General features: G+C 44.0%; 1 protein-coding gene and 2 pseudogenes across 2 annotated transcripts in view; 2 read left to right on the top strand and 1 right to left on the bottom strand.

Moving 5' to 3' along the window:
* The window catches only part of PSEN1 (presenilin 1), a 64,580-nt gene that overhangs the window by 8,108 nt on the left and 31,626 nt on the right, over nt 1-24,846 (top strand). The window contains exons 2-4 of one of the 2 annotated variants that reach the window (XM_075532136.1): nt 4,947-5,089; nt 5,188-5,316; nt 22,609-22,865. In XM_075532136.1, coding sequence (XP_075388251.1) covers nt 5,242-5,316; nt 22,609-22,865 — 332 coding nt within the window. In that variant the 5' untranslated portion in view covers nt 4,947-5,089; nt 5,188-5,241. Of the gene's footprint in view, nt 1-4,946; nt 5,090-5,187; nt 5,329-22,608; nt 22,866-24,846 lie in introns of both variants that reach the window. The other variant, XM_075532135.1, reaches the window with a different exon arrangement.
* LOC142426059 (large ribosomal subunit protein uL14-like) lies at nt 13,034-14,856 on the top strand (annotated as a pseudogene).
* Nucleotides 18,873-19,964, bottom strand: LOC142426057 (DNA (cytosine-5)-methyltransferase 3-like pseudogene; annotated as a pseudogene).

Genomic DNA, 24,846 nt, shown 5'->3' with positions numbered 1-24,846 from the left:
ATGCTGAAAGTGGACTTTGGGGCCAGGGTGTGGTGCCCCAACAGACTGGACTGGAAAACGCTCCTAAGGGCCAGCAAACGATCCCTGAACTAACTACAAGCTTTTCTCTTGTGAACTGTTTTGTTCTGTTCTTTGTCAGTGATTTGTTTTTGTTGTTTTGTTGTCTGGTTGTATACTGTTGCTTTGTTTTCTTCTGTCTTGTTTTCGTGCATGTTAGTGACTCCACAGGTCTGTCTGAATAGGACAGGCTGGATGAACTATCTGGAGGAAAAACAACGGGACCGACACTTCCGGGGGGACTTGGGGTGGGGGGGTAAGGGGGGTAAGGAAGTGGTGTTAACAAACCCAGGGACAAGGAAAAAACATGGGACCCCAAATGGTAGAGAAGGGGGAGTGGCAGGCCTGGTGGGAAATGATCAAGGGTAAGGTTGCTTAGAGAAGAGGTATACTCTAGCCCAGGTGGCGATGAAGCATGGTAGTGGGGCAGGAGGAAAGTCAAGGGAGATGGAGGAAAGAGCTAGGAGTCAAAGGGCATTCATGGAGGTCTAGACAAAGACATGTACATGCAAATATATATAGGAGGATGGGGAAATAGATCTATGTGTCTATATTTATAGGTCAAGTATTAAGGTGGCGGAAGGACCTTGGGCCTCTACTCAAACACTCCCTCACTGCATGAATACCTTCTTTTATTAAATTGGAACTCTATGATGCTCACTCTCCCGACACAACGGCTGGAGCCAAAGTGGGTGAACAAGTCAATGTGGTGAAGAAAGCTGATGGTGCCCGGCTATCAAAAGAGATAGTGACTGGGGTCTTAAAGGCTTGAAGATAAACAAGCGGCCATCTAGCTCAGAAGCAACAAAGTCCACATGGAAGAACACACCAGCCTGTGTGATCTAGTGGTCCCAAAGGGATCAGTTACCAGGCATCAAAGAACAAAAAATCATATCATTGACTGCACACCTCCATGACAGGATCGCTGAAGACAAATGGGTGCATAAGCAAATGTGGTGAAGAAAGCTGATGGTGCCCAGCTATCAAAAGAGATAGTGTCTGGGGTCTTAAAGGCTTGAAGGTGAACAAGCGGCCATCTAGCTCAGAAGCAAAAAAGCCCACATGGAACAAGCACACCGGCCAGTGCGATAACGAGGTGCCAAGGGACCAGGTATAAGGCATGCAAAAAAAAAACCAACGATATAAGTATGTGTATGTATGTGTATATATGTGTATATGTATATATATACCATATTGAATGAAGGGGGAAGTGCAGAGTGGAGACCCAAGGCCCAAGTGTCGGCCAATGGAGATCCCCTCATAGAGGCGTTTAGGAGAGGAGATGGGTTAATTAGGGTGCGAGGTAGTACCGATGAAGAACACAGCTTTCTCCCAGATCCTGGATGCTTCCTCCCCCCAACTACCATGATCCGAATTCTACCTTGCAGGGCTGGATAGGACAGAGGCTGTACACTGATACATATGAGGGCTGGAGGTACAGGGAATCCAGGGTGGATGATACCTTCAGGACCAAGGGTGTGAGGGACGATGCTGGGAGAGTGGAGGGTGAGTGGGTTGGAAAGGGGGAACTGATTACAAGGATCCACATGTGACCTCTTCCCTGGGAGAGGGACAGCAGAGAAGGGGGGAAGGGAGACTCCGGATAGGGCAAGATATGACAAAATAACGATGTATAAATTACCAAGGGCACATGAGGGAGGGGGGAAAGGGGAGGGAGGGGGAAAAAAAAAGAGGACCTGATGCAAGGGGCTTAAGTGGAGAGCAAATGCCTTGAGAATGATTGGGGCAGGGAATGTATGGATGTGCTTTATATAATTGATGTATGTATATGTATGGATGGTGATAAGAGTTGTATGAGTCCCTAATAAAATGTAAAAAAAGAAAAGAGAAAAAAATGATTAGGGCAAAGACTGTGCTTTATACAATTGATGTATGTATATGTATGAACTGTGATAAGAATTGTATGAGCCCCTAATAAATTGTTAAAATTATAAAAAATTAAAAAAAAGAAATCCACTCCACAATAGTAGGTTTTTGTTTTTGTCTAATTGCTGCATGAATGTTAAAACTTTGATCTTGAAGCTTGGGGCAGAGCAATGAATTTGAATACTTACCAAACCTAAAACCCACTGCCATTGAATTGATTCTGACTCACAACAGCCCAATACAGGGTTCCTGAGGCTATAAATATATATTTTTAATCATTTTATTGGGGGCTCATACAACTCATCACAATCCATACATACATCAATTGTATAAAACACATTTTTACATTCGTTACCCTCATCATTCTCAAAACATTTGCTCTCTATGCGTAAGGCCCTGGCGAGGCTGTAAATCTTTATGAGAACAGATAGCCTCGTCTTTTCCTGAGGAGCTGCTGGTGGGTTTGAACCAGTAACCTTGCAATTAACAGTCCAGAGCTTACTGAACAAGGCAACAAGAGCTCCTTCTGAATATTTCCAGCATTTAGAAAATAAATCGTGTGTGTGTGTTTGGAACCCACCTTGGGCAAGATAACTACATTGTCTTAATACTACACATTTTCAAAGACAGGACTGGTGGTATGAATAATCCTCAGTGCGTGTAGAAGTTTTTATCTCACAAAAATCTATCTGGCTTTTTAATTGACGTATAATGTAAGACAGAAACGTGCACAAATCATAGGTATATAGCTCATTGAATTTTCACAAACTGAACTGGCTCGTAACTAAGCCACATCAAGAAAAAGAACATTTCCAATGTCCTGGAAGCTTGCCTCCCCTTTCTTGCAGTGAACAACCCACTCCACTAAAGGTGTTAATCGCCTCTTATTTGTATTCTGATCCACTGTATTTTTTTAACCAAGTTAATTTTGTGTTTAGTTAGTATAAATTTAAATTTGACTGGACTGTAGAATAGCGGGATAAAGGTGCACATGTAAAACAGAAGGGAAAGTCTTCCCAGGTTAAAAATTCGTCATGATGCCAAGGATCCAAAAATCAGCAATGAAGGGTTCATTTGAATTTGATACTTTAACTAGAGGAAAATGCTGCCATATATATTAAAGTCAAGCAAAGGAATATTTAGAGGGAAGAGGCTCCTAAAGATAAATGAGCAGATGTAAAAGAACATTGGTAAAATGCTTTTCTGAATAAATATTTATGTGTACAGTAATGTTTCTTAAACCAAATGCACTGCCATTGAGTTGATTCTGACTCATAATGACCATATAAGATGGGGGCAAACTGCCCCTGTGGGTTTCCAAGATTTAACTTTTCATGGAAGTAGAAAGCCTCTTCTGAGGAATGGCTGTTGATTTGAACTGCTGAGGATTTGAACTGCTGACCTTGTGATAAGCAGCCCAATGCATAACCCACTATGCCACCAGAGCTCTTGCATTGTGTGTTAGGCAGGGTTCTCTTTGAGAAACAAAACCAGAATACTTATGATTATATACCATATATACTCGTGTATAAGCACATATTTTATGCAGTTTTGGTGGTAAAATTAGGTGCTTCAGCTGATATTCAGGTTGCTTATACTCAAGTATATATGATATATGGACAGGTGTATACAGCAAGAAGGAATAAAACAGCTTATTAGTCCACACAAGAATGCAGAGGGTTCAGTTCAACTCACTTCTGTGGAACAGTTAATATACTGTCCTCCAGTTCACATGGGCTGCCAGATCCAAGGTCAAGGAAGCAGACTCAAGAGAGTCCTCCCTCAGACAAGGTAAGCAGAGTCTACCCACAGGCAGCAAACAGCAAGGTGGGTCACCAACAGTCAGTAACAGTGGAGCTTAGGGAAGCAGACCCTGATGGGATATCGAACACAAGCAATGCAAGGTGACAGGGTCCACCAGCCTCAAACTCAAGTGATGTATGAGTATCAGCAGCGTGGGGAAGCAGGTCTCGAAGGAGCAACTAACAGTCCAGGGGTTGGCTTAGCCCACAGGTAGTGTAGTTCATGGGTTGATGCAGAGAACTAGCTAAAGCAGCAGCACGCTCCGAGCACCAGAGAGAAAAAGAGAGAGGGGCGGCCATGGAAGACCCATTTATCTCTTTATCAAACTGCAACCTGATTAATCCCATGCCATCCTGTTGGCCAGGTTGGCACAGTAAACCTAACTCACATATGGTAATGTTTAGGTATTGTTTATTAGAATACTGCTTCAGGTATGCAAACAAATTTTTTTCACTGTATATTCAAAGACTGTGAAAAGGAAATTTGAAGTGATAAAGAATTGGCTGGTGGAAATGAGGGTAGATAGTGATGTGCATAAGTAAGGGTTTGGTAAGATGCAAAGGAGAGTTTGGAGGCTGGGAGCCAGGAGTCTGCCACTCTTGCCCTGCCTTGTTCTGCCTGGCCAGTTGTGTGAATTAAAAGCAAGTCTCCACATTTCTCTGGACTCCTGCTTTTCTGCAGTGAGTATATTACCTTTTCTCTCTGCTTTGGGAGGACCCCTGGTGGCACACATTGGGCTGTTAGCCTCGAAGTCAGCAGTTTGAAGACACCAGGTGCTCTAGAAGAATCAGAAAGATTTAGAGCCTCCGAACCCCCGCCAGTCAGGTCTTCCTCTAAGGTCACTATCAGAAATTGATTCATGGCAGTGACTTTGGGGTTTTAGTTTTTCCCACCTTGGAGACATTGTGATAAGCACAAAAGGAGTCAACAATTGTGCAAAATCAAAAGCACTCGATAACTAATTTTAGGGAAATATATAATTAGATTTGTTTGGTCTACATAGAAAAATAAATCTTGATGAGGACATTCAGCTTCCTTTGTTCTAAATCTGAAGTCTTTTTAGTATCTTTGTGATAAGGACTAATTGCTTTCCCAAGTAGACCTGTACATTACGAGAGGTCTCTTAGCTGACAGTAAATTTGTCAGTCCAAAGTTCATGGGAAATTAATACATTTCTGGTTTACAAATTGCTCTTACAGGGATTTGCTTGATGTGACTAGATTTACTAGGTTGTGACCTGGTGAAAATCCTGTTTCAGTCCTAACCTGAGAAAACTCTCAAGAGACCGCAGCCTACAAGAGCCTTAGAAAACTTGGCTTGGGAGAGAACACATGAAAGAAAGGTTTGTTTTTGGTGAATGTAATTTATATTAAAGTGTTTTGGAATTAAAGTATAATCATAATGCACAAAGGTTTGTTTTTCTCTTTCTCCCCTTTCTAGAACCCCAAGAGACTTTGTGTTCTGTGGTAAAAGTATTTCTATACTTTTGCTCCAATGACAGAGTTACCTGCACCCTTGTCTTACTTCCAGAATGCACAGAGGTCTGAGGACAACCACTTGAGCAATACCGTACGTAGCCAGGTACAGTGCCAACCTCTGAAACTATGATTGTCATCCTGCAGGTGTAGGTGCTAACCCCTTTTCCCTCCAAGAGAGGCTGAGGGGGCTGGGCAGTCTCCCTCTGCATCACCAGATATATGCAGTTTTGAACTGCAAGTGAGGGCAAAAGACTGAAGCATATGAGCAACAAAGCTGCTTAAGACATGAGTATTGATAGAGCTGTTTGCTGGCTCAGATAGCTAGCTCCTCTGTGAAAGCCCTCTCCAAGTTCCAGATACATGGTACCTCATGGTTCTCCAGTGCTTATTATTTTATTTATCTTGGTTTTGTTTTTAGAGCAAGATCATCTTATGTACTTTCTTCCCCTTTTCACTTTATATCCCTGTCTAACATATATATATCTCTGTATTTACTTTCATTTTGAGCACTTAGCACAGTTCCTGGCAGGCCTCAGTAAGTGTTTATTGACAGAGTGATTGCCCAGTGACAAATGCCAGGCTGCATGTAGAAGTCCTAAGAGTTCAAGGGAGGGACTCAGGAAAGGTATGTCATCATGGACTGAGATAATGGATTCACTTATCAGACGTACAGAGGTCAAATCTTGACCTGGGAGATGCCTAGCAAATTGGTGACATTTTAGGAGTACAGCCCAAATGGGAAACATAGGCTAAATAGAAATTTTGAAGGCTACCCTGGGGAGAGCGGTCAGACTGCCTCTGCTGAAACCGAGACCAGGCCTGAGAAGAGTGGTGGAAGCTCCCAGGAACAGGTTCTGCTTTAGTAAAAAGAATTTTCTCCTAATTAACTGTCTGAAACTGAGACTTAGTTTATTTTCTCATAATTTGAGTCTAAAAGAGCATGGGCTGTGGGGGAGTGGGGAGGGAGGGGGAGGGAAAAAAAGGAAAATGAGCTGATTCCAGGAACCCAAGTGGAAGGTGAATTTTGAGGATGACGAGTGCAACGAATGTATAAGGGTGCTTTACTCAATTGATGTATGTACGGATTGTGATAAGAGTTGTATGAGCCCCACTAAAAATATTTATTAAATTAATAAAAATAGGGGCTATTGTTGTTCAAAGTGTGGATCTTAAGTATTTTTTTAGGTTATTTTTGTATGTCTTATGAGGTCGGGTTCTACATTCTTTTGCGTCTGGCTCTTCAGCTGTCCTAGTACCATTTGTTAGACAGACTATTCTTTCTTCATTGCATTGTCTAGGCACCCTTGCCAATATTTAATTGATGTGCATATGAGTTTATATCTGGACTCACGGTTCTATTCAATTGATTGATAAGCTTTTATGTGTTTTATTGTGTTGTATATAGGATTACTGTTTGAACTGATTCCACAGAACCTGCCAACAACAATAATTTCTTATTACATGAAACACTGTCTTGCTTATTGTAACTCTGTAGTAAAGAAAGAGCAATGGGATGCTTTGTGGGCTAGAATGTCCATGTCCCTAAAGCAGTCCCAGCCGGTGGGAAGACCACAGCCAGGATTAGCTCCTGGAATGAAACTTTGAAGTAGAGCCATGGATGCCTGGGAGTTCCCAAACATTCTGGAGACTTAGGATCTCAGTTTTCTCTCTCTCTTTCTCTCTCTTTCTCTCTCTGTCTCTCTCTCTCTCTCTCTCTCTCTCAGAACCATTCCTTGATAATGTGTTTTTTTTTGTTGTTGTTTGTTTTTGACAAGTAGGATCTAGATTATGAGAAGGTCTTTGGACACAGGTTATGAAAGTTTGAATGCTGGAGCCTTTGTATTAATTTTTAACTGTTATTTTAGTGGAAGAACAATGGGAGCAGAAACTGACTCAGGCAGGTCCTGGAGTAGCCCCATTCAATGCTATGGTTTCAACTCATAGCGACCGTATGTACAACAAAACTCGACACTGCCTGCCACCATCTCCACAATCATTTCTGTGCTTAAACCTGGTGGCAGCTGCTATGTCATTGAAGGTCTTCCTCTTTTTTGACGATTCTCTGCCTAACCACAGTGTTAACTAATATTGTCATTGCACTTCTGTGGGCTTCTTTGAACAAAGGATTCTGCAGGTAAAAAGTTTCATGTCAATCAGTTGTTCCAAATCCTCTAAAATGCCCCAACTCAATCAGAATACGAAGTTTCAAGTCCCACTCCTGCCATCTCTGATCTCATTTTTTTAACAGTTTCATTAGCACTTTATCCACATGTCACACAATTCAATAATTTGGCCATATCAAGAAGAGTTGTACAGTTGTCATCATATTCAATTCTAGAAAATTTTCTTCCTTATTATAGTCATGGTCTTTCATGTAATTTTTTTCTACTTTTGGCAAAATGTACACAACAGAATATTCTCCAAATCCACAACTTCTACTTGAATAATTCAGTGTCATTCATTATACTATTCATGCTGTACAGCCACTATTGATATCCTTTTCCAAATTCTACCACCATTGACATAAACTCAATGCCCCATGCAACAACTTTTCCCCTTCACCTATGGTAACCATTGGTCAAGTTTTTTCTTTTCCCCATGGTTCTCTTGATAGAGTATTCATATATCATATACTTCCATGCTTAAATCGCTTTTAAAATGAGTTGTATAATCACAATCTGTTCTAGTGCTCCCTCCCCCCACTGCATATCCCCATATCCCCTCACCCTCCCTAACTCCGACCCTCACCCCTCCATCCCCGTAAACCCTTGCATCAATTATTATCTCTATGCATCTACTCTTTCTGTGCTTCATTAACTGGAAAATCCAACAGAAACACAAAAGACAAGAAAACAAAACCCCACAGAAATAAAAAAGTAAAGCAGTGTCAGTCATCCCCTTGGGGTGTAAGGCTTGCACTGATGAAGCCAACAGTCTTTGCAGTGACACAGCACTTGGGACCCTGATGCATGAGGAGGCTGTGCGAGCACTACCCAGGCGCGGCTGTCCCGCACAGTTCATCTCCCTTCCACTGAGCTCTGCTTACCCTAAGCCTGGGGATTGGTGCCTGGGAGACTTCCCGGATCAGTTCTTACAAGTGCAGATCCCTGCCCAACAGATCTGATCTCATTTTTATCCTCCCATTCATTGCTACCTCAGTGGAACCTCTGGGCCTCTTTTTCTCTCTCCTCTCAGATGACCCCTTCCTTGACTTTCTTCAGGTCTGAGATTTAGAGCCACCGTATCAGTGAGACCTTCCCTGTATGAAAGAGAAGCTCTCCTTCCTTTCCCGCCAGCCACTCTGCTCTCTCTGCCTTTTACTCTGCTCTAAGTGTGCATAGCACTTGTTGGCATTGCTAGCAAATTACTTATGTAGTGTTGACTCCTTAGCTGCTGTCACAGAAATACCACAAGTAACAATGGCATGTATTTTCTCACAGTTTAGGTGGCTAGAAGCTAGTATTCAGGGTGCTGGCTCCAGAGGGAGGTTTTCTCATTGCTCTGGAAGAAGGTCCTTGTCTTGTTTCAGCTCCTGTTCCGAGTTTCCTTGGTGATCATCACGTGGTGTGGCATCTGCCTTCTCTCATCTCTGCTTGCTTCTCTGTGTTTAATCCAGTTGTTTTAGATCTCTGAGGCTTAAGACACAACCAACATTGACATGGTCTCATTAACTTAGCAAAGAAGACCCTGTCCCTGAGTGAGACTGTATCCATCTGTCCATTGCATTTGAGTTTACCCTCTAGGATAGAGGACCACTGCTCCATAGTGTCTCTGAGATGGTCCCACTTGACAGCAGACATGTGTCTGTCTCTCAAGGAGTGGTCAATGGGTTCAAACTGCCAACTGTGTAGTTGGCAACCCAGTGATTCACCCACTGTGCCACTGTGGCTCTACCCACAAGTATTATAGGGGTTAGGATTTACAACCTATATTTTGAGGGACATAATTTTATTCATAATAACATGTAAGCTGCTGTATCCCCAGCTGAGCAGTAGTCTCCACTGTAGTGTGAAGTACTGTACATTGTTAATGGAGTGTTGTTTTTAAAAAGCCCTTCAGATTTTGTGTAGTGTGTATGATATTTATCTGCTTTAGTCACACTTTCATGATTAGTGACAGTGAAGGGTGCCGCAGAGGAAGTGCACTGCTGCAGGGTTTGTTGGTAGTTAATGTGTGCTGGCTTAGGGCTAGCTAGTGTGCTGAGTGGAACCTTCCAGACCTGTTAGAGCAGCGCTTCCCAGAAAATCAGGTTTGGCCTCTTTGTTTAGTTTCGATGCTATCGTTGTGAGTATGACATGAAATAAAATTTATCTAGTGTTTATTTCTTGTGACCTGTAAAGATCTGTGTACATTCACATTCAAACTTTCCAGCTTGCATCGGTGAGTGTGACCCCTGCTTCACTGTTTAAATACTTGTCCAAGATCACATGGAAACCAGAGTTTCAAGGTTTGTGCTCCTACGTTTAATTGTGTTCATCCAGTTGTGTTTTACCTCAGGGACATGAGATAAAGAAAAAAACTACCAAAAGGAGGTAATGCGTAAGAATATTCTGGATAAGGAAAATACCAAGTCTGCATTCATTTCGCACCGATAAACTCAGAATGCCTGAAGCGGAAATTCAGCTGACCTTTGAACAACATGGGTTTGAACTTTGTGGGTCCACTTATCGTTGGATTTATTTTCCTGTTGCTTTTTGGGTGAGCTTTAGTATCTGCTTTAAATGCCTAGTGACACTAACCCCCTCTGAGGGAGCGTTCATCTCGAGGGCACAGAGCACAGCGTCAGTGGAAACTCAGCACCTGAGCTCACTGAAACCCCAACCCCAACCCACTGCCAACTTGGGACTAGCTTACAAGACAGGCTTCCCAGCTGTGGTCATGGTTTATGGGACTAATTTGCCACATCTTTGTCTAGCAGATCAAGCAACTGGGGTATTCGAGCCACTGACCTTAGCTTTAGCAGCCAGGGAATTAGCCACAGTGCTAACAGGGCTCTTTCACCCCAATAGCAGTAGGAAAAACAGTTCAATCTCAGTGGGACCTGAGGGGTTTAAGCCCACACTGCTCAAGCGTCCAACTGTAAAGTACACAGCAAGCCTGTGCAGAAACGTCTAGCAGGTACTAAAACAAGTACTTGTGTGCCCAACTTATCCATTGTGCACCCTTTTCATTTTGAAGGCTTTTTTTTTAACCCAGTAAGCCTTTTCTGTTTCTGTTGTGTACACCCAATTAAAAATACAACAAAAATTTAATTTGGAAAGAGAGGCGAAATATATAACAATATTGCAGATAAAATTGAAATCTATCACGCCAATTTTCCTTCATCTTTTCTCTGGATTGTAGGGATGATGCTGAATTTGGAATTTCTCATTCTTGGGTAGATTTTATATGGATAGTGTCAGTACAGTGGGGCTTCGGAAAGTTTGTTTAATTTGGCTGCTAACCAAAATGTCAGTGGTTCAAAACTCCCAGCCCCTCCGAGGGATAAAGAAAGCGTCGCAGTCTGCTTATGTAAGATGCCCAGGCTTGGAAACCATGTGGGGCAGTTCCCTCTGCCCTGGAGGGTTGTCCTGAGTCAGAATTGACTGGGTTTTGTTTGTTTCTTTTTTCTTTTCGTTATGTGCTTTTGAGATATTTTCTCCTGCTTTGTATTGTCATTTTGCTTGTGGTAGATAGTTTAAATGCAATAAGGAAAATTTTAAAAAATTAATTGGTGTTTTCTCAGTTAAAAATAATTTAAGATCAAATTCTACTGACCTTATAGTTAGCAGCCCACCATGTAAGCAGTCTGCTCCAGAGATTAGCAGCCCTGAAAATGAAAAAAGACTTTGCATAGCCTATAAAAATAGACTGAACTAATTGATGCTTGAAACTGTTCTCAGTAAGTAGATGCTCAGCTATTCCACTATTGTCTTACATCTATACCAGAAAACTAGAGAAGAAAACAAATGCTCTATGACTAAAATAGCTCCTCGTTTAAGAGAAAAACTATTTTTAAAAATAAAGATAAAAATTTTTAATGTGAAAGAAGACTGCAAAAACAATACGCTTCCTGGGGAATACCCATGGGAAGGGAGCAGCATTCCAGCTTGATGACTGACCAACAATGGCGGGAGAGTCAGAATAGCCAATTAGATGAAACAAAAGCGAGAAGTGTGGCTATGTGTGTGAGTTTTCATTTTGCAAGACTGAGGTGTTTATAGTGTAATGAAGGACATTTTCATGAAAAAAAAAAAACCAGAATTTTTTAAGCTCTGATTATCTGGAAAATGTATCCTTATCAAACATTTAAATTTAAATTCCTATTGAAGTTAGAGGTGTTATATGGTACTAGTCTTTATACTTTTCTAGATTTTTAACTCTTTTTCTTTGTTTACCCCTCCTAAATAGTCAATTTTTTGGAGATAGTATTTTGTTCATATTTCTGAGCTGCTATCAGAGTTCACTGGTCACCTGATACCTCTGAGGATAGTGAAAATGCTTCCCAGCTCCACTGTGGTTTTGACACTTTGATGTGCATCGGAATCCTGTGGGGGCACTTGATAAAACAAATTATCTGGCTTTACCCCACACAGAGTTGGTTCTGTAGGTCTGGGTTAGGGCTAGATAATTTGCATTTCTAATCATATTCAGGCTGTGTTAATGCTTCTGGTCCAGGGTCCGTGCTTTTAGGACCCCTGTATAAGAGGCTTCAGAAAATTTGTGGGAATCTGGAATTAAAAGCTAAAGGAACCCCACCACACTGAGGCAAAACACTGGGGGCGTGCAATGGAGCTGTGCGGGGGAAGCAGAGCAAGGAGGTTCCGAGGGAGTATAAAGGATGGGCTCTGGGGCCAGGACATGGCACCCCATCAGACTCGTCCAGAAAACACTCCTAAAGGTCAACAAACAGACCTTGAACTACTAACAGGCTTTTTTTCCTTCTTTTTTTCTCTTCTTTTAAATTTTGTATGTCAGTGGTTTTTTCGTTTGTTAGCTTGTCGGTGTTGCTGCCGTTGTCGTCATGTTCTTATTGCCACTTTGGTGCTGTCAAAGCCATCCCCAATTTTATGCACGTATTACTATATCTGCAGGTCCACCTAGATAAGATAGGCTGGACAGACAATGTGAGAAGAAAATAACGGGACCAATGGTCCCGGATGGACATGAGAGTGTGGGAGGTTGGGGAAGGGAGGAGGTGTTGGCCAACACAGGGACAAGGGAACAAGGAGTGGTTCAAAACCAGTGGAGGGAGGGGATGGGAGACTGGTAGGGAGTGACCAAGGGCAAGGTAACAGGAATTACTGAAACCAGAATGAAGGCTGAACATGGTAGTGGGACGGGAGGAAAGCGTAAGGAAATAGAGGAAAGGAGTAGGAGGCAAAGGGCATACAGAGAAGCCTAAATACAGACATGTACATATGTAAATATATTTATGATTATGGGGAAATAGACCTATGTGCATATATTTATAAGTTTAATAGTAGGGTAGCAGGTGGACATTGGGCCTCCTCGCACACATTCCCTAAATACAAGAGCACCTTGCTCAGCTAAACGGTCATTTCATGAAACCCACCTTCCCGAAATGATCGCCGATGACAGACATGTGTATAAGCAAATGTGGTGAAGAAAGCTGATGGTGTCCAGCTATCAAAAGATATAGTGTCTGGAGTCTTAAAGGATTGAAGGCAAACAAGTGGCCATCTAGGTCAGAAGCAACAAAGCCCAAAGAGAAGAAGCATACCAGCCTGTGTGAACACGAGGTGTTGAAGGAATCAGCAGACACCAAAGGACAAAAACCATCATTGTGTGATCACCTTCTCCACATAATGCCGAAGGTGAATGTGTGCATAAGTAAGTGTGGTGAAAAAGACTGATGGTCCCCGGCTATTGAGAGATCTTAAAGGCTTGAAAGTAAAAGAGCGGCCATCTAGCCCAGAAGCAACAAAGCCCACATGGAAGCAGCACACCAACATGTGTGATCATGAAGGGCCGAGGGGACCAGGTTTCAAGCACCAAAGGCCGGGGGATGGGGCAGGGAGTAAACTCATATAATCATGAATGAGGGGAGCACGTGATGGGGACCCAATGCCCATCTGTAGACAGCTGGACATCCCTTGCAGAGGGGTAGTGGGGAGAAGATGAGTCGCTCAGGGTTCAGTGTAGCAACAATGAAACTCATAACCTTTTTCTAGTTCTTAAAACGCTTCCTTCCCTCCCTCCCCCCCCTCCGCCCCCCCCCCCCCAACTATCATGGTCCCAATTCAACCTTGCAAACCTGGTTAGACCAGAGGATGCACAGCGGTACAGATGGGAACTGGAAACAGGGAATCTAGGGTGGGTGATCCCTTCAGGACCAGCAGTGAGTGGTGATACCTGGAGGGAAGGGGAGATAGAAAGGAGGAACTGATCACAAGGATCTACATATAACCCCCTCTCTGGGGGGCTGGACAGCAGAAAAGTAGGTGAAGGGAGACGCCGGGCAGTGTAAGATAAGATAAAATAATAATTTATAAATTATTAAGGGTTCAAGAGGGAGGGGGGAGCATCGAAGGAGGGGGAGGGGAAAAAGCAAAATGAGCTGATTCCAAGAACCCAAGCGGAAAATGAATTTTGAGAATGATGAGGGCAACGAAGTATAAGTGTACTTTACACAATTGATGTATGTATGGATTGTGATAAAAGTTGTATGAGTGGAGAATCCTCCGCCATCTGCCGCAGGGTGGCGGCGGGCTAGGCGGGGGGCGGCAGTGCTGGGCAGCTGGGGCCCTTCGCTCTCCTGGGGCGGGGGCGAGCGAGGCGGGATCCCGCCCTGATTCCCGGCAGCGCGCCGGGCTGGCACGTGCGGAGCGCTGAGGTCTCGGGGCTAAAGTTGGACGGTTTTAGTTCAGAGCGGGCGTCCGTGGGGGTTTCTACCTTAGAGGAGGGAGCTGTGTGGTGCAGAGGTTGGAGCCAGGACTCCTCGTCCGGGCCCCCAGTTCTTAGATGGACCCGCGTTAGACGTGGTGGGTCCTCCGGTGCAAAGTTCCGGATGTCCCTCGGTCTTCCGGTCGGAGCGGTGATCAACTGTGCTGACAACACGAGCCAAAAACCTATATGTCATCTCTGTGAAGGGGATCGAGGGCCGGCTGAACAGACCGTCCGCTGCCGGAGTGGGTGACATGGTGATGGCCACAGTCAAGAAAGGCAAACCCGAGCTCAGAAAGAAGGTCCATCCTGCGGTGGTGATAGGGCAACGAAAGTCCTGTCGGAGAAAAGACGGTGTGTTTCTTTATTTGGAAGACCACGCGGGGTCATCGGAAACAGTAAAGGCGAGATGAGCGGTTCGGTCAGTACAGGACCGGTTGCAAAGGAGTGTGCGGACTTGTGGCCCCGATCGCGTCCAGTGCCGGCAGCATTGCGTGATTTTGCCACATGTTTATAAAAACCACCACCAACCCTATTGAAAATTATTCACACCCCAAAAATAAAAAAAGAGTTGTATGAGCCCCAATAAAATGGTTTTTTTTTAAAGCTAAAAGAATTTCCCACGAACGTTTTGAAGTGCCCTCCCCACGCTTCGAGTAAAGAAATAAAAGAAAAATGCTATTAATTGGACCCAAATTTAATTGGGTTTAATTGGACCCAAATTTCCAGTACCCCAGGAAATAAATTAACAACCTCGGGTTTAGAATAGACAATAATCATTTGTTAACTAAAATAAGAAGTCTTAATATGGTAATCCATTGACAGATCTCAATGATTCTCTTTATAAAGCAATTGCTAAAGAACAAATTTTGTAGCTTGCTGTCATCAGCTGCTAGATTTCAGCATTGTGTCTAGTCTTTATAAATAAATGTTATCTGCTCTCTATTCTGAATACAAAACATTAAGTACTTGTATTAAGCTGTCAGCAAATTATAAACTGACAAAACTAATTTCATGTTCTAGAGCAGTGGTTCTCAACCTCCTAATGCCGCGACCCTTTAGTACAGTTCCTCATGTTGTGACCCCACCAACCATAAAATTATTTTCGTTGTTACTTCATAACTGTCATTTTCCTACTGTGATGAATCAGGAAAGGGTCACTCGACCCCCCCCTCCCAAGGGGTCACGACCCACAGGTTGAGCACCGTTGTAGTGCATAATGGTTCACGTTGTTTAGAGGTGAGGAATCTCTTAAGATGAAAATAATCAGAAAAAGCAAAACTAAAAAATAAACTGCCATCGAAGTTCTTGGAACCTGTAGGAGAAAATAAAATAAATAGAAGTACTGCTCTAAATTTCAATGGAATTGTTTCCACAGACCCAGTTAGCCTTTGACAGTTTTATTGTACTGTCATAGTAATGAATCTGTTTTCCTGGTATGTCAAAGAAAAGTAAAGGAGACAGAACTGAAAATCTCAGAGACCTCTAGAGGAACATTTGCCTTTGCCTCAGTGTCAAGATTAAAAATATTTTACACATCTTAAAAATTAATAAATGCTTTATTTAAATCTAATACAACTGTGAGGGAAACCAGCCCCTATCATCACAGGTCCGGTAGACCCAATTGTACAACGATAATAAGTAAAGTTTATAGTAAAGTCAGAGAGCATGAGAGATGGAAGAGAGATTGAAATAAGAGTCAGACACATTTCATGGTAGCATGCTCACCTCAGCCTCACTTGGTGGTCCATGTGGGGGGAGAGAGAGATTTATTGCTAATCAAGGCTATTATATTCTCTGGGGACATGCAAGCTCCCTAATTACAGGTAGTGACATCACAGGAAAGGTTTGTGCTATAGGTAATACAGTAACGGGAGGGGCTCATCTTGGGCTACCTTCGTAGTAAGAAGAGGAGGGGTCAAAGTTATACATGTGACAAGATGGGCGGACCCTAGATTCCTGTGGCAGCCTAACTGCGGATGCCACTGAGCAGGTTTGACCTGTTCTCTGGCTCACTCTGGAAACCATTATCAATAGGACATAAACACCCACCCTGCTGGGACCAAACCTATGACTAGAAGCCATTAGGGAGAAGTAGCCTATCCTTAACAGCAGGGAGTGGGCCCTACTTGTGGTAGGAGCAGAGAGTAGTCTGGCAACTGACTGCCTTCAGGGAGGTAACTTGACAATCATTAACATTAGCTGCAAGCAGTGTCCAAAGTCTAACATATATTTGGAGAAAACGGGAGACATCTTTCTGTTTCCCACAATACAGCAGCCACATAAAAGTTAGATATTATCTCTAACCATGTGTGTCCACTGTTAGGGAAATGCCAGTCTACCTCTCATTAAACCTGAAAAGTACTCATTAAACGTGAAAAGTTTGGGCAGGTGCTAGCTGGAATTCTGGGTTGTAGGAAACTTATTGCCTATAATTAGTAAGTGTTTTCAAATTTTCCATTTAACTTGCCAGTTCTTTAGTTAAGCTTCTACTTCAGGTCTTCCAAGGTGCTTAGCCTTGTATTTCTAATTGTAGAAATCCAAACAGCAGCCATAAAGTCCTAAAGGACTGATCCTTTTTCTTTTTTTTAGATCATTTTATTGGGGGTTCCCACACTCTTATCATAATCCATATATCCATCCATTGTGTCAAGTACTTTTTTTTGCCATCATCATTTTAAAATGTTTTCTTTCAAAAAAATAAAATGTTTTCTTTCTACTTAAGCCCTTGGTGTCAAGTTCCCTTTTTGCCCCACCCTCATGAACTCTTTACAATTTATATATGTATATTTTTCACATCTTACAGTGACCGATGTCACCCTTCACCCACTTTTCTGTTGTCCGTTCCCCTGGGAGGCAGTTATAAGTAGATTATTGTGATCAGTTCCCTCTTTCTCCCCCCTCCTTCCCCTTACCCTCCTGGTATGGCTACTCTCAATATTGCTTCTCAATATTATCTGTCCTGGATTCCCTGTGTTTCCAGATCTTATCTGTACCAGTGTACATGGTCTGGTCTAGCCAGATTTGTAAGGTAGTATTGGGATTATGATAGTTGGGGGGAGAAAGCATGTAAGAACTAGAGGAAAGTTGTACATTTCATCGGTGCTATACTGCATGCTGACTGGCTCATCTCCCCGTGACCCTTCTATAAGGTTATCCTTTTTAATAGAGATAGACATTCATTTAAGTAAACTATATAGATTGGGAAATATGTCGACACAATGGAATACATTGTGAGTTAAAATTACAAGCGTGCTGACTGAATACATAGAAATATGAAGATAAATCCCCAAAGTCCTGCTGCTACCAGGGTTCCATTTCATACGCGCCCAGGTTTATTCTAAACAACACCTGTTTGAACAGGCTTCTGCTGTTAGTGCATGGCTGCAGACAAGTTCTTTCAGTAATGTACTTGTCTTTGTTTCTTCAGAGTGCCGTAAAAAGTCAAAACAGTGCCTTCCAAAGAGGATCTGCTGGGCCCCTTAGATTCAAAGCAGAGGATCTGCTGGGCCCCTTAGATTCAAAGCAGAGGATCTGCTGGGCCCCTTAGATTCAAAGCAGAGGATCTGCTGGGCCCCTTAGATTCAAAGCAGAGGATCTGCTGGGCCCCTTAGATTCAAAGCAGAGGATCTGCTGGGCCCCTTAGATTCAAAGCAGAGGATCTGCTGGGCCCCTTAAATTCAAAGCAGAGGATCTGCTGGGCCCCTTAGATTCAAAGCAGAGGAGTCACAGCTCAGGTGAATGGCTACTATTGTGGGGGATTGCTCTCAAAGGGACAATCGTGGATAGGTTTTCTGAAAGGACGTAGGTAATCATGGGGGCCTCTTAGGAAGGGGCCACTAAACAGCTTTCTGAAGGCAGTATATAACTACAATCCCATGAACAGGGTGTGGCAGTCCCGTGCCTCAGCAGTCCCTCACTGCCATTGAGTTGATGCCAACTCGTAGAGACCCTCGAGCATGGTTCTCAACCTGTGGGTCGTGACCCCTTTGGAGGGCAGACAACCCTGTCACTGAGGTCGCCCGATTCATAACAGTAGCAAAATGACAGTGATGAAGTAACAAAAGTAATTTTATGGTTTGGGGTCACCACCACAGGAACTATATTAAAGCGTTGCGGCATGAGGAAGGTTGAGAACTTACAGAACTTACAGCCTTAGAGGATGCTAGAATGGCCCCCTGTGAGTACCAAGACTGTAACTCTGATTTTTTCACATCATTTTTTTGGGGGCTTGTACAATTCTTATCACAATCCCGACATACATCCATTGTTTCAAGCACATATGTACATTTGTTGTCATCATCATTCTCAACACATTTGCCTTCTACTTGAGCCCTTAATATTGGCTGCTCATTTTTCCATCTTCCTCCCCACTCCCCCTCCCTCATGAACCCTTCATAATGCATAAATTATTATTATTTTGTCATATGTTACACTGTCTTATCTAGATAGATCTTAGAGATAATAATATGCACCCTTAGTATATTTATTAAACAGAAACATTTGGGGAAAGAACAGTGCTTCAGAGTGGCAGGAACTTTGTACTCGCCGCACACACCCACGAGGGTGAGGGGAGTGGGGACCCTGCTTGTCCAGGCACCAGAGGAAAGGCAGAGCTGTAGCCACCTTGAGAAAGCACAACTCCAGCAGATAAAGTAATCCTCCAAAGAGCGGGTGGGGGACCCTCTGAAGAACGCGGCCTTTGCTCTTGTGTTTTCTCAGAGAATTTATGGAGGGGGAGGGAGCACAGTTGAAGAACACTTAAAATATTCTCGCAGAGGGAGGAAGCAGCTCTTCACCAGGGCGGCAGGTGCCGGCGTGGGGGGTGGGGGGGGGCGGCTTGGGCCTGGGCCTGTCCTGAACCAGCAGGGACAGCTCCTCCTCAGCAGTCAGTGCGGAGTGCTTGCTCTTCGCGGCTGGGATGTTGCTCCACACACGCACAGCGTTCTGGGTGACTCGGCCGCAGACCTGGATTGTCACAGGCTCCATCTCCAGGAAGCAAGCAGCCACCTTCTGCTCATCTGCGGTCAGCACCAGGTTGTCCATGAACATCCAGAAGAAGGGCAGCCCGCAGCGGGCCTGGCTCTGTGCGTACTGCAGCACCTGGTGGAACTGGAATAGGTACCACCGGGAGGCTGCTCAAAGGCGTATCCAAGAGGAGGCATCGAGCCATACACGAGGTTGAAAGGACCCCACTCTTCCACTTCCCGCCTCAAGACGTTGGTGGCATCGCCCAGGTACTTCAGATAACTGTGGTCTGAGCCTTCTTCCAAAATGCCCAGGCTCACAAGCTCTTTCTGGGTGTCCTCCAAAAGGGACAGCACCCGGACTGGCTCTTTCTTCCACGGAGGCACTGTCTTATACATTTCAAAAGGACTCTCCTGTTTCATCTCCTGGTCGTAAAAGGCCTTCAGGTGACCCCGCCATTTTCTCCTTCGGTTCAGCCGCCGTGCTTGGGAAGGGCAGGCCCAGGAGCCCACCCCGTTACTCATGGTCTGAACTTTCTCCGAGGTCCCAGGGCTGACCAGCATATCCACACACTTGAAACGGTAGCAGCGGGTGCAGTCAGGGTTTTCACAGATGAGCAGTGTCTCACCGAGCAGCAGATGGAGCAGGGGGACTGGTACCCATCGTTGTCATACAGGAGGAGGGAGTCCAGGAACCTGTTCGTACAGGAAGCGCACCTGGCTCCCTCCAAGCGAGGGTGCTCTGTCCGGACTGGAAGCTCCCACAGCAGGTGCAGATGTCTTCTGTGCATCTCTGCTTAACCCTGACTTCATGGGCAATAAGGTCTCTATCAAGTCGGGGTGAAGGACATGACAGCTCGTTGGAGTCCACGAGGAGGACGTCCATGGTCTGGTCAGTCCTCCAGGTCCAGGACTGCTCTCATCAAGTTCATTCAGACTCACAGAGCCAGTGTCCTAGAGGACAGTGTAGAACTGCCCTCGTGAGTCTCTGAGGCCGTCAGTGGTCACAGGAGTAGAAAGCCCCATCTTTCTCTTGCGGACAAGTGGTGGTTTCGAACTGCTGACCCTGGAGTTAGCAGCCCAACGAGTAATGGACTATGCCTCCATGAGAGCAGACACTCAGTCATGACTTCAGGGGCCAGTCCAAGCAGAGAGGACTGTAATTTCCACCACCACTGGACCCACAAGAATTTCCACTTACTGGCCTACGATCTTGCATTCAGCACCATTGCATGTGTTGTGTGAGTTTGAAGAGGAATATATAGACTGATACTGGACATATGGGCTAATATCGGACTTAGGGATGTTTTCTTAATGTACAATTGCTCTTTGATATAAAACTCTCTTATACACATGTGCATGTCTTTGAATTTGTTTTTCTAGTCCACCTGCACTAACACAGAAGGCCAATGCCAAAATAAAAAGGCTGACTTTGAATGGGAGGCAAAGCTCAAGCTGGGCTAAAGATAAAAGGAACATGAGTGCCTGGACTGTGGGTCTGCGGAAAGCAGAGCCCAACAAAGGTGCTCATTTCCTCCTTTAGTATTTGATGAAGTGCGAGGGGATACCCATTAAGACCCACAGAGAAGTTCCACTGGGTAGACCTGTGTACAATTTTCCAGCGAGGTGGCCTTCGAGCAACTCACTCTGAGTCAGTGCATCCAGTGGTGTCGTCTGGGACTATTCTCAGATCACGTCAAGTTTTCCGTGAAAGTATTTTTGCTCAAACCTCATTTTTTTTGTGATGCCAATTTAAGATAACAGTGTGCAGCTGTGAAATTTTGTTTCCTGTTCAGGAAAAATGCTGCTGAAACTGTTATGATGGTGAACACCGCTTAGAAGGACAGCACTATGGGAAAAACAAGTGTTGAGCGGCTTTCTCATTTCAAAAAAGGTGAAATGTTGATCGATGACAAACCTCATTCTGGACATCTGTCAATTCCCGAACAGACGAAAATGTTGACGAAATTTGTGTACTTGCTCTCGAGTGCAGACTGAAGACAGGCCATTGAAGAGATGAGGAAGTTATCTGGACCATCTTAGAGATCGGTTTAGCAAGTTTTAATGGAAGATTGGGAATGAGAAGTGTGGGTGTGAAATTTGCCTCGTGTTCTGACGACCAAGAAAGAGCGGCAAGTGGAAACCTGCCGTGCTTTGAGAGAACAGCTCGGAAGCAACCCAGAGTTTTTCCCAGGTGAGGAGACATGGTGCTATCCAAACGCAAACATCAGTGAAGCCAGTGGAAGACACCATCGTTACCTCATCAGGAAAGAAAGCTCATCAGGTGAAATCAAGTAACAAGATGATGCTCATTTGTTATTTTTTGTGTTAGTTTTTGTTTTTTATGTGAGAGGGGGATAGTGCATTTGGAGTCCATTCCACCAGGTCAGACTGCTATTTAGAGGTTCTGAATAGATTGCATAACAGTGTGTGACTAAAAAGGCCTGATTTGTGGCAGACAGACTGGTTTTGCCACCACGACAATGTACCTGCTTACACAGCCATCTCAGTTCCCCTGATTCTGGCCAAAAAGAGTGTGCCTCTCATTCCCCACTCATCTTACTCACCTGACGTCTCTACCTGCAACTTTTTTGTGTTTCCACAAATGAAGAAGGGCATGAAAGGACGGGTGGTAATTGGAGGATGGAGAGGAGGTGAAGAACAAAATGAGGGAGGTGCTGTCAGCCGTCCAAACAGATGAGTTGGAACAGTGTTCCCAAGAATGGAATCACAGATTTGGTCAATGTAATAAGTGTAGTGGAGAATACTTTGAAGGTGATAAGATTGTTTTGTTAAAAATGTAAATACTTTGAAAAAACACCTGTAAATTTGGGGGGTACAGGGATACCCTTTTGTATTTGTTGCTTCCTTACTCTGTTCTGGGCACGACCAGCATGGGCGGGGTCAGGGGATAGGCTGCCAGAAGTGCTGACGGCATGCTTTCTGTGCAGGGACTTTTTAAAAAACAAAACTTTTATGGGAGAGAATTACAAATTCACGTGCATTTATCAGAAATAATAGCGATGCTTATCCATCATGGCGGGCATACAGTGTTGTTCATGATGAACGTAAGACAGTTTCTTGCTCACGGGGATGAAACCGCAAGCAGGACACACGCACTGTGTGAATGGAAGGACAAAGTGGCAGTGTGCCCGTCGGAGTCAGTACTTCCGTATTAGGTTAAGAAAGGGAAAGAGGAAACGAGGGAAGCCACTCATTGCCATTGAGTTAGTGCTGACGCAGTGAGTCTGTGTAAGGCCAGTCTTTCTCCTGAGGAGCTGTTGGTGGTTTCGAACTGCTGACCACACAGATCGCATCCAGGTCTAAGGTCAACCACGACCCAGGTAAAAGGGAGGTCATGGGTGTCTGTATACTTCTTATTCATTAGTTCTTTCTTAGCTCCAGTGTTTAGAATGCAGGTGGTGGACCTCTTGTCAACCCCAAGCCTATTTCCTACATTTTGTGATTCTGGTGAAGTACCTGGTTCTTTGGAGAATCTGACTTAAGGAAGAAATGTCTTGTGTTTTTAGAACGACAGTCGCGAACGGCAGCGCCATGAGCACAATGAGAGGTGGCGGCGTGGCGACCCCGAGCCATTGTCCAATGGACAGCCACAGGGTAACACGCGGCAGGTGGTGGAACAAGACGAAGAAGAAGATGAGGAGCTGACGTTGAAATACGGTGCCAAGCATGTGATCATGCTCTTTGTCCCAGTGACGCTGTGCATGGTGGTGGTCGTGGCGACCATCAAGTCCGTCAGCTTCTATACCCGGAACGATGGGCAACTGTACGTATGAGTGCTTTGTTTGCTTCTTCCTTCACAGCGTGTCCTCTTCTCCCGGGCGGCCTTGGCACGAGAGCCACGTGAAGGCTGCACAGTTGCTTTTCTCAAGGGTCGCACTAGATAGACCGGATTAGGACCATTGTTCTGCCTAGACTATTCTTCCTTTTTGTAATCTTACTGGATTTATTCTTAACCCCATTTTGGTTTGAATGTTAGGTCCTTAAAGACAATGTCCACGAGCCTTCTAACTGAATTAGTCCTTCCTGCTGTTCTTTCTTTAAAAAAAAAAAATCACGTTCCAGTGAAAGTTTACACAGCAAATTAAGTTTTTCATTCAGTGTTTGTACGTTTTTTGTTTTGTAACACTAGTTGCAGCTCTCATTGTAACCTCTCTCTTCCTGCTTCCTCCCGGTTCCCAGTGTCCATTTCTCCTCCTTTCCTGCCCTTCCTGCGATCTGTGCTTTCGGTTTGTGTAAGAGAGATCCTTTTAATGTTAGATGGTTGATATTCTAAGGAGTCAGTTCCTTACCAGTGATTGCTTGACTGAAGGTAGTCCCCAGGGGCAGGTTCAGTTCCAGGTTTGAAGGATGTCTGAGGGTCACAATTTTAGAAATCTACCAGTTGTCAATAGACCAGTAAGTCTGATCTTTTTTATGATTTTGAATTTTGTTCCACGTTTTTCTTCCATTCTCTTCAGGGCATTTTGTGGTCCTAGTCAGAGCAGTGGATATTATTATCTGGTACTCTTTCTCATAGCAATGGGTTCTTTTTCACTTCTCACCATCTGCAGACACATATTTACTGACTTCATTGAATGCCTGCTGCTTTCTTAGTAAACAAGGGCCCCAGTGGCATAGTAGGGTACACACTGAGCTGCACCTTCCAGGCCAGCAGTTTGAATTCGGCAGCGGCTCCAAGGGAGAAGATCATAAAGATGTAAATGCTCAGAAGCCCAAAGGAGCAGTTTGCCTCTGTGCTCTAGGGCTGCTGTGAGTCAGAATCTATTCATTGGCAGTGAGTTTCCTTCTTCTACTGTTCTGTCAGGGCCAGGCATATCGTCAATGCTGGATCAAAGTTGTTCAATGGAAAAAAATCATAAATACTAGTTGGCACTCTGGTCTCTTTGAGAGCTATTATGTAGCTTTCCTGGCTCTGAATCAGATGTCAGTGTATTCTGTCTATAACTACCATGGGCCTCAATGAAGAGTCTTAAGTGAATTTTAGAGTTCAAAATCGGTAAGTCTGAAAACCTATGTGGTGTTCTGAAAACCAGGTTTTTACCCTTTGGCGAGAACGGCCCAGGCAATGAGGAAAGGACTTGGATTGGAGACATGGACCCAAAGGGAATACTCTCTCTAGGCCAGGGTTGGATCTGGGTGTGCATTACAGAATGAGGTAGACAAGCCGTAGCAGGCCAAATTCAGCCTACCACCTGTTTTTGTAAAAAAAAACTTTATTGGCATATAGTCATACTCATCCATGTACCCCACCTGTGACTCTTGTCACAGTATAGTAACAGTTGAACAGTTACAACAGAGATTGTATGGCTCACAAAACTTAAAATACTATTTTTCCTTTTATTAAAAAAATTTGTTTGACCCTGTACAGAAAATTTAAATAACTGATTTAAATGAAAGACATATTTTCTATCTCTTGTACAGAGAAGTGCAGGGATAGGTAGTCCAGACTGGTTCCTTTGGCTTCTGTCCTGTAGGTTACTTCAGGGTCAGGTATGGCTTTTATTCCAAACAGAAGGGAAGATTTTGAGGAGTGGACAAGGGACATACATCTCAGCGGTTCACTCCTTTACTAGAAGTTCCTTACAACACATCATCTTATATTTCATTACCCTGTACTTAGTTTAATGACCCTACCTAATTATAAGGGAGTCAAAAATGAAGTATTTGTCTTGGCACCATTGTCTCCTGGAACAACTCAGTCAATTGACATAACATAATTAACAAAGATAATTAATGTATATGTT

This window comes from Tenrec ecaudatus, chromosome 14 (genome assembly GCF_050624435.1).
Source record: "Tenrec ecaudatus isolate mTenEca1 chromosome 14, mTenEca1.hap1, whole genome shotgun sequence".
Taxonomy (NCBI): Eukaryota; Metazoa; Chordata; class Mammalia; order Afrosoricida; family Tenrecidae; genus Tenrec; species Tenrec ecaudatus.
Note: the sequence above shows the minus strand (reverse complement) of the source record. Positions and strands in the feature narration are given on the sequence as shown.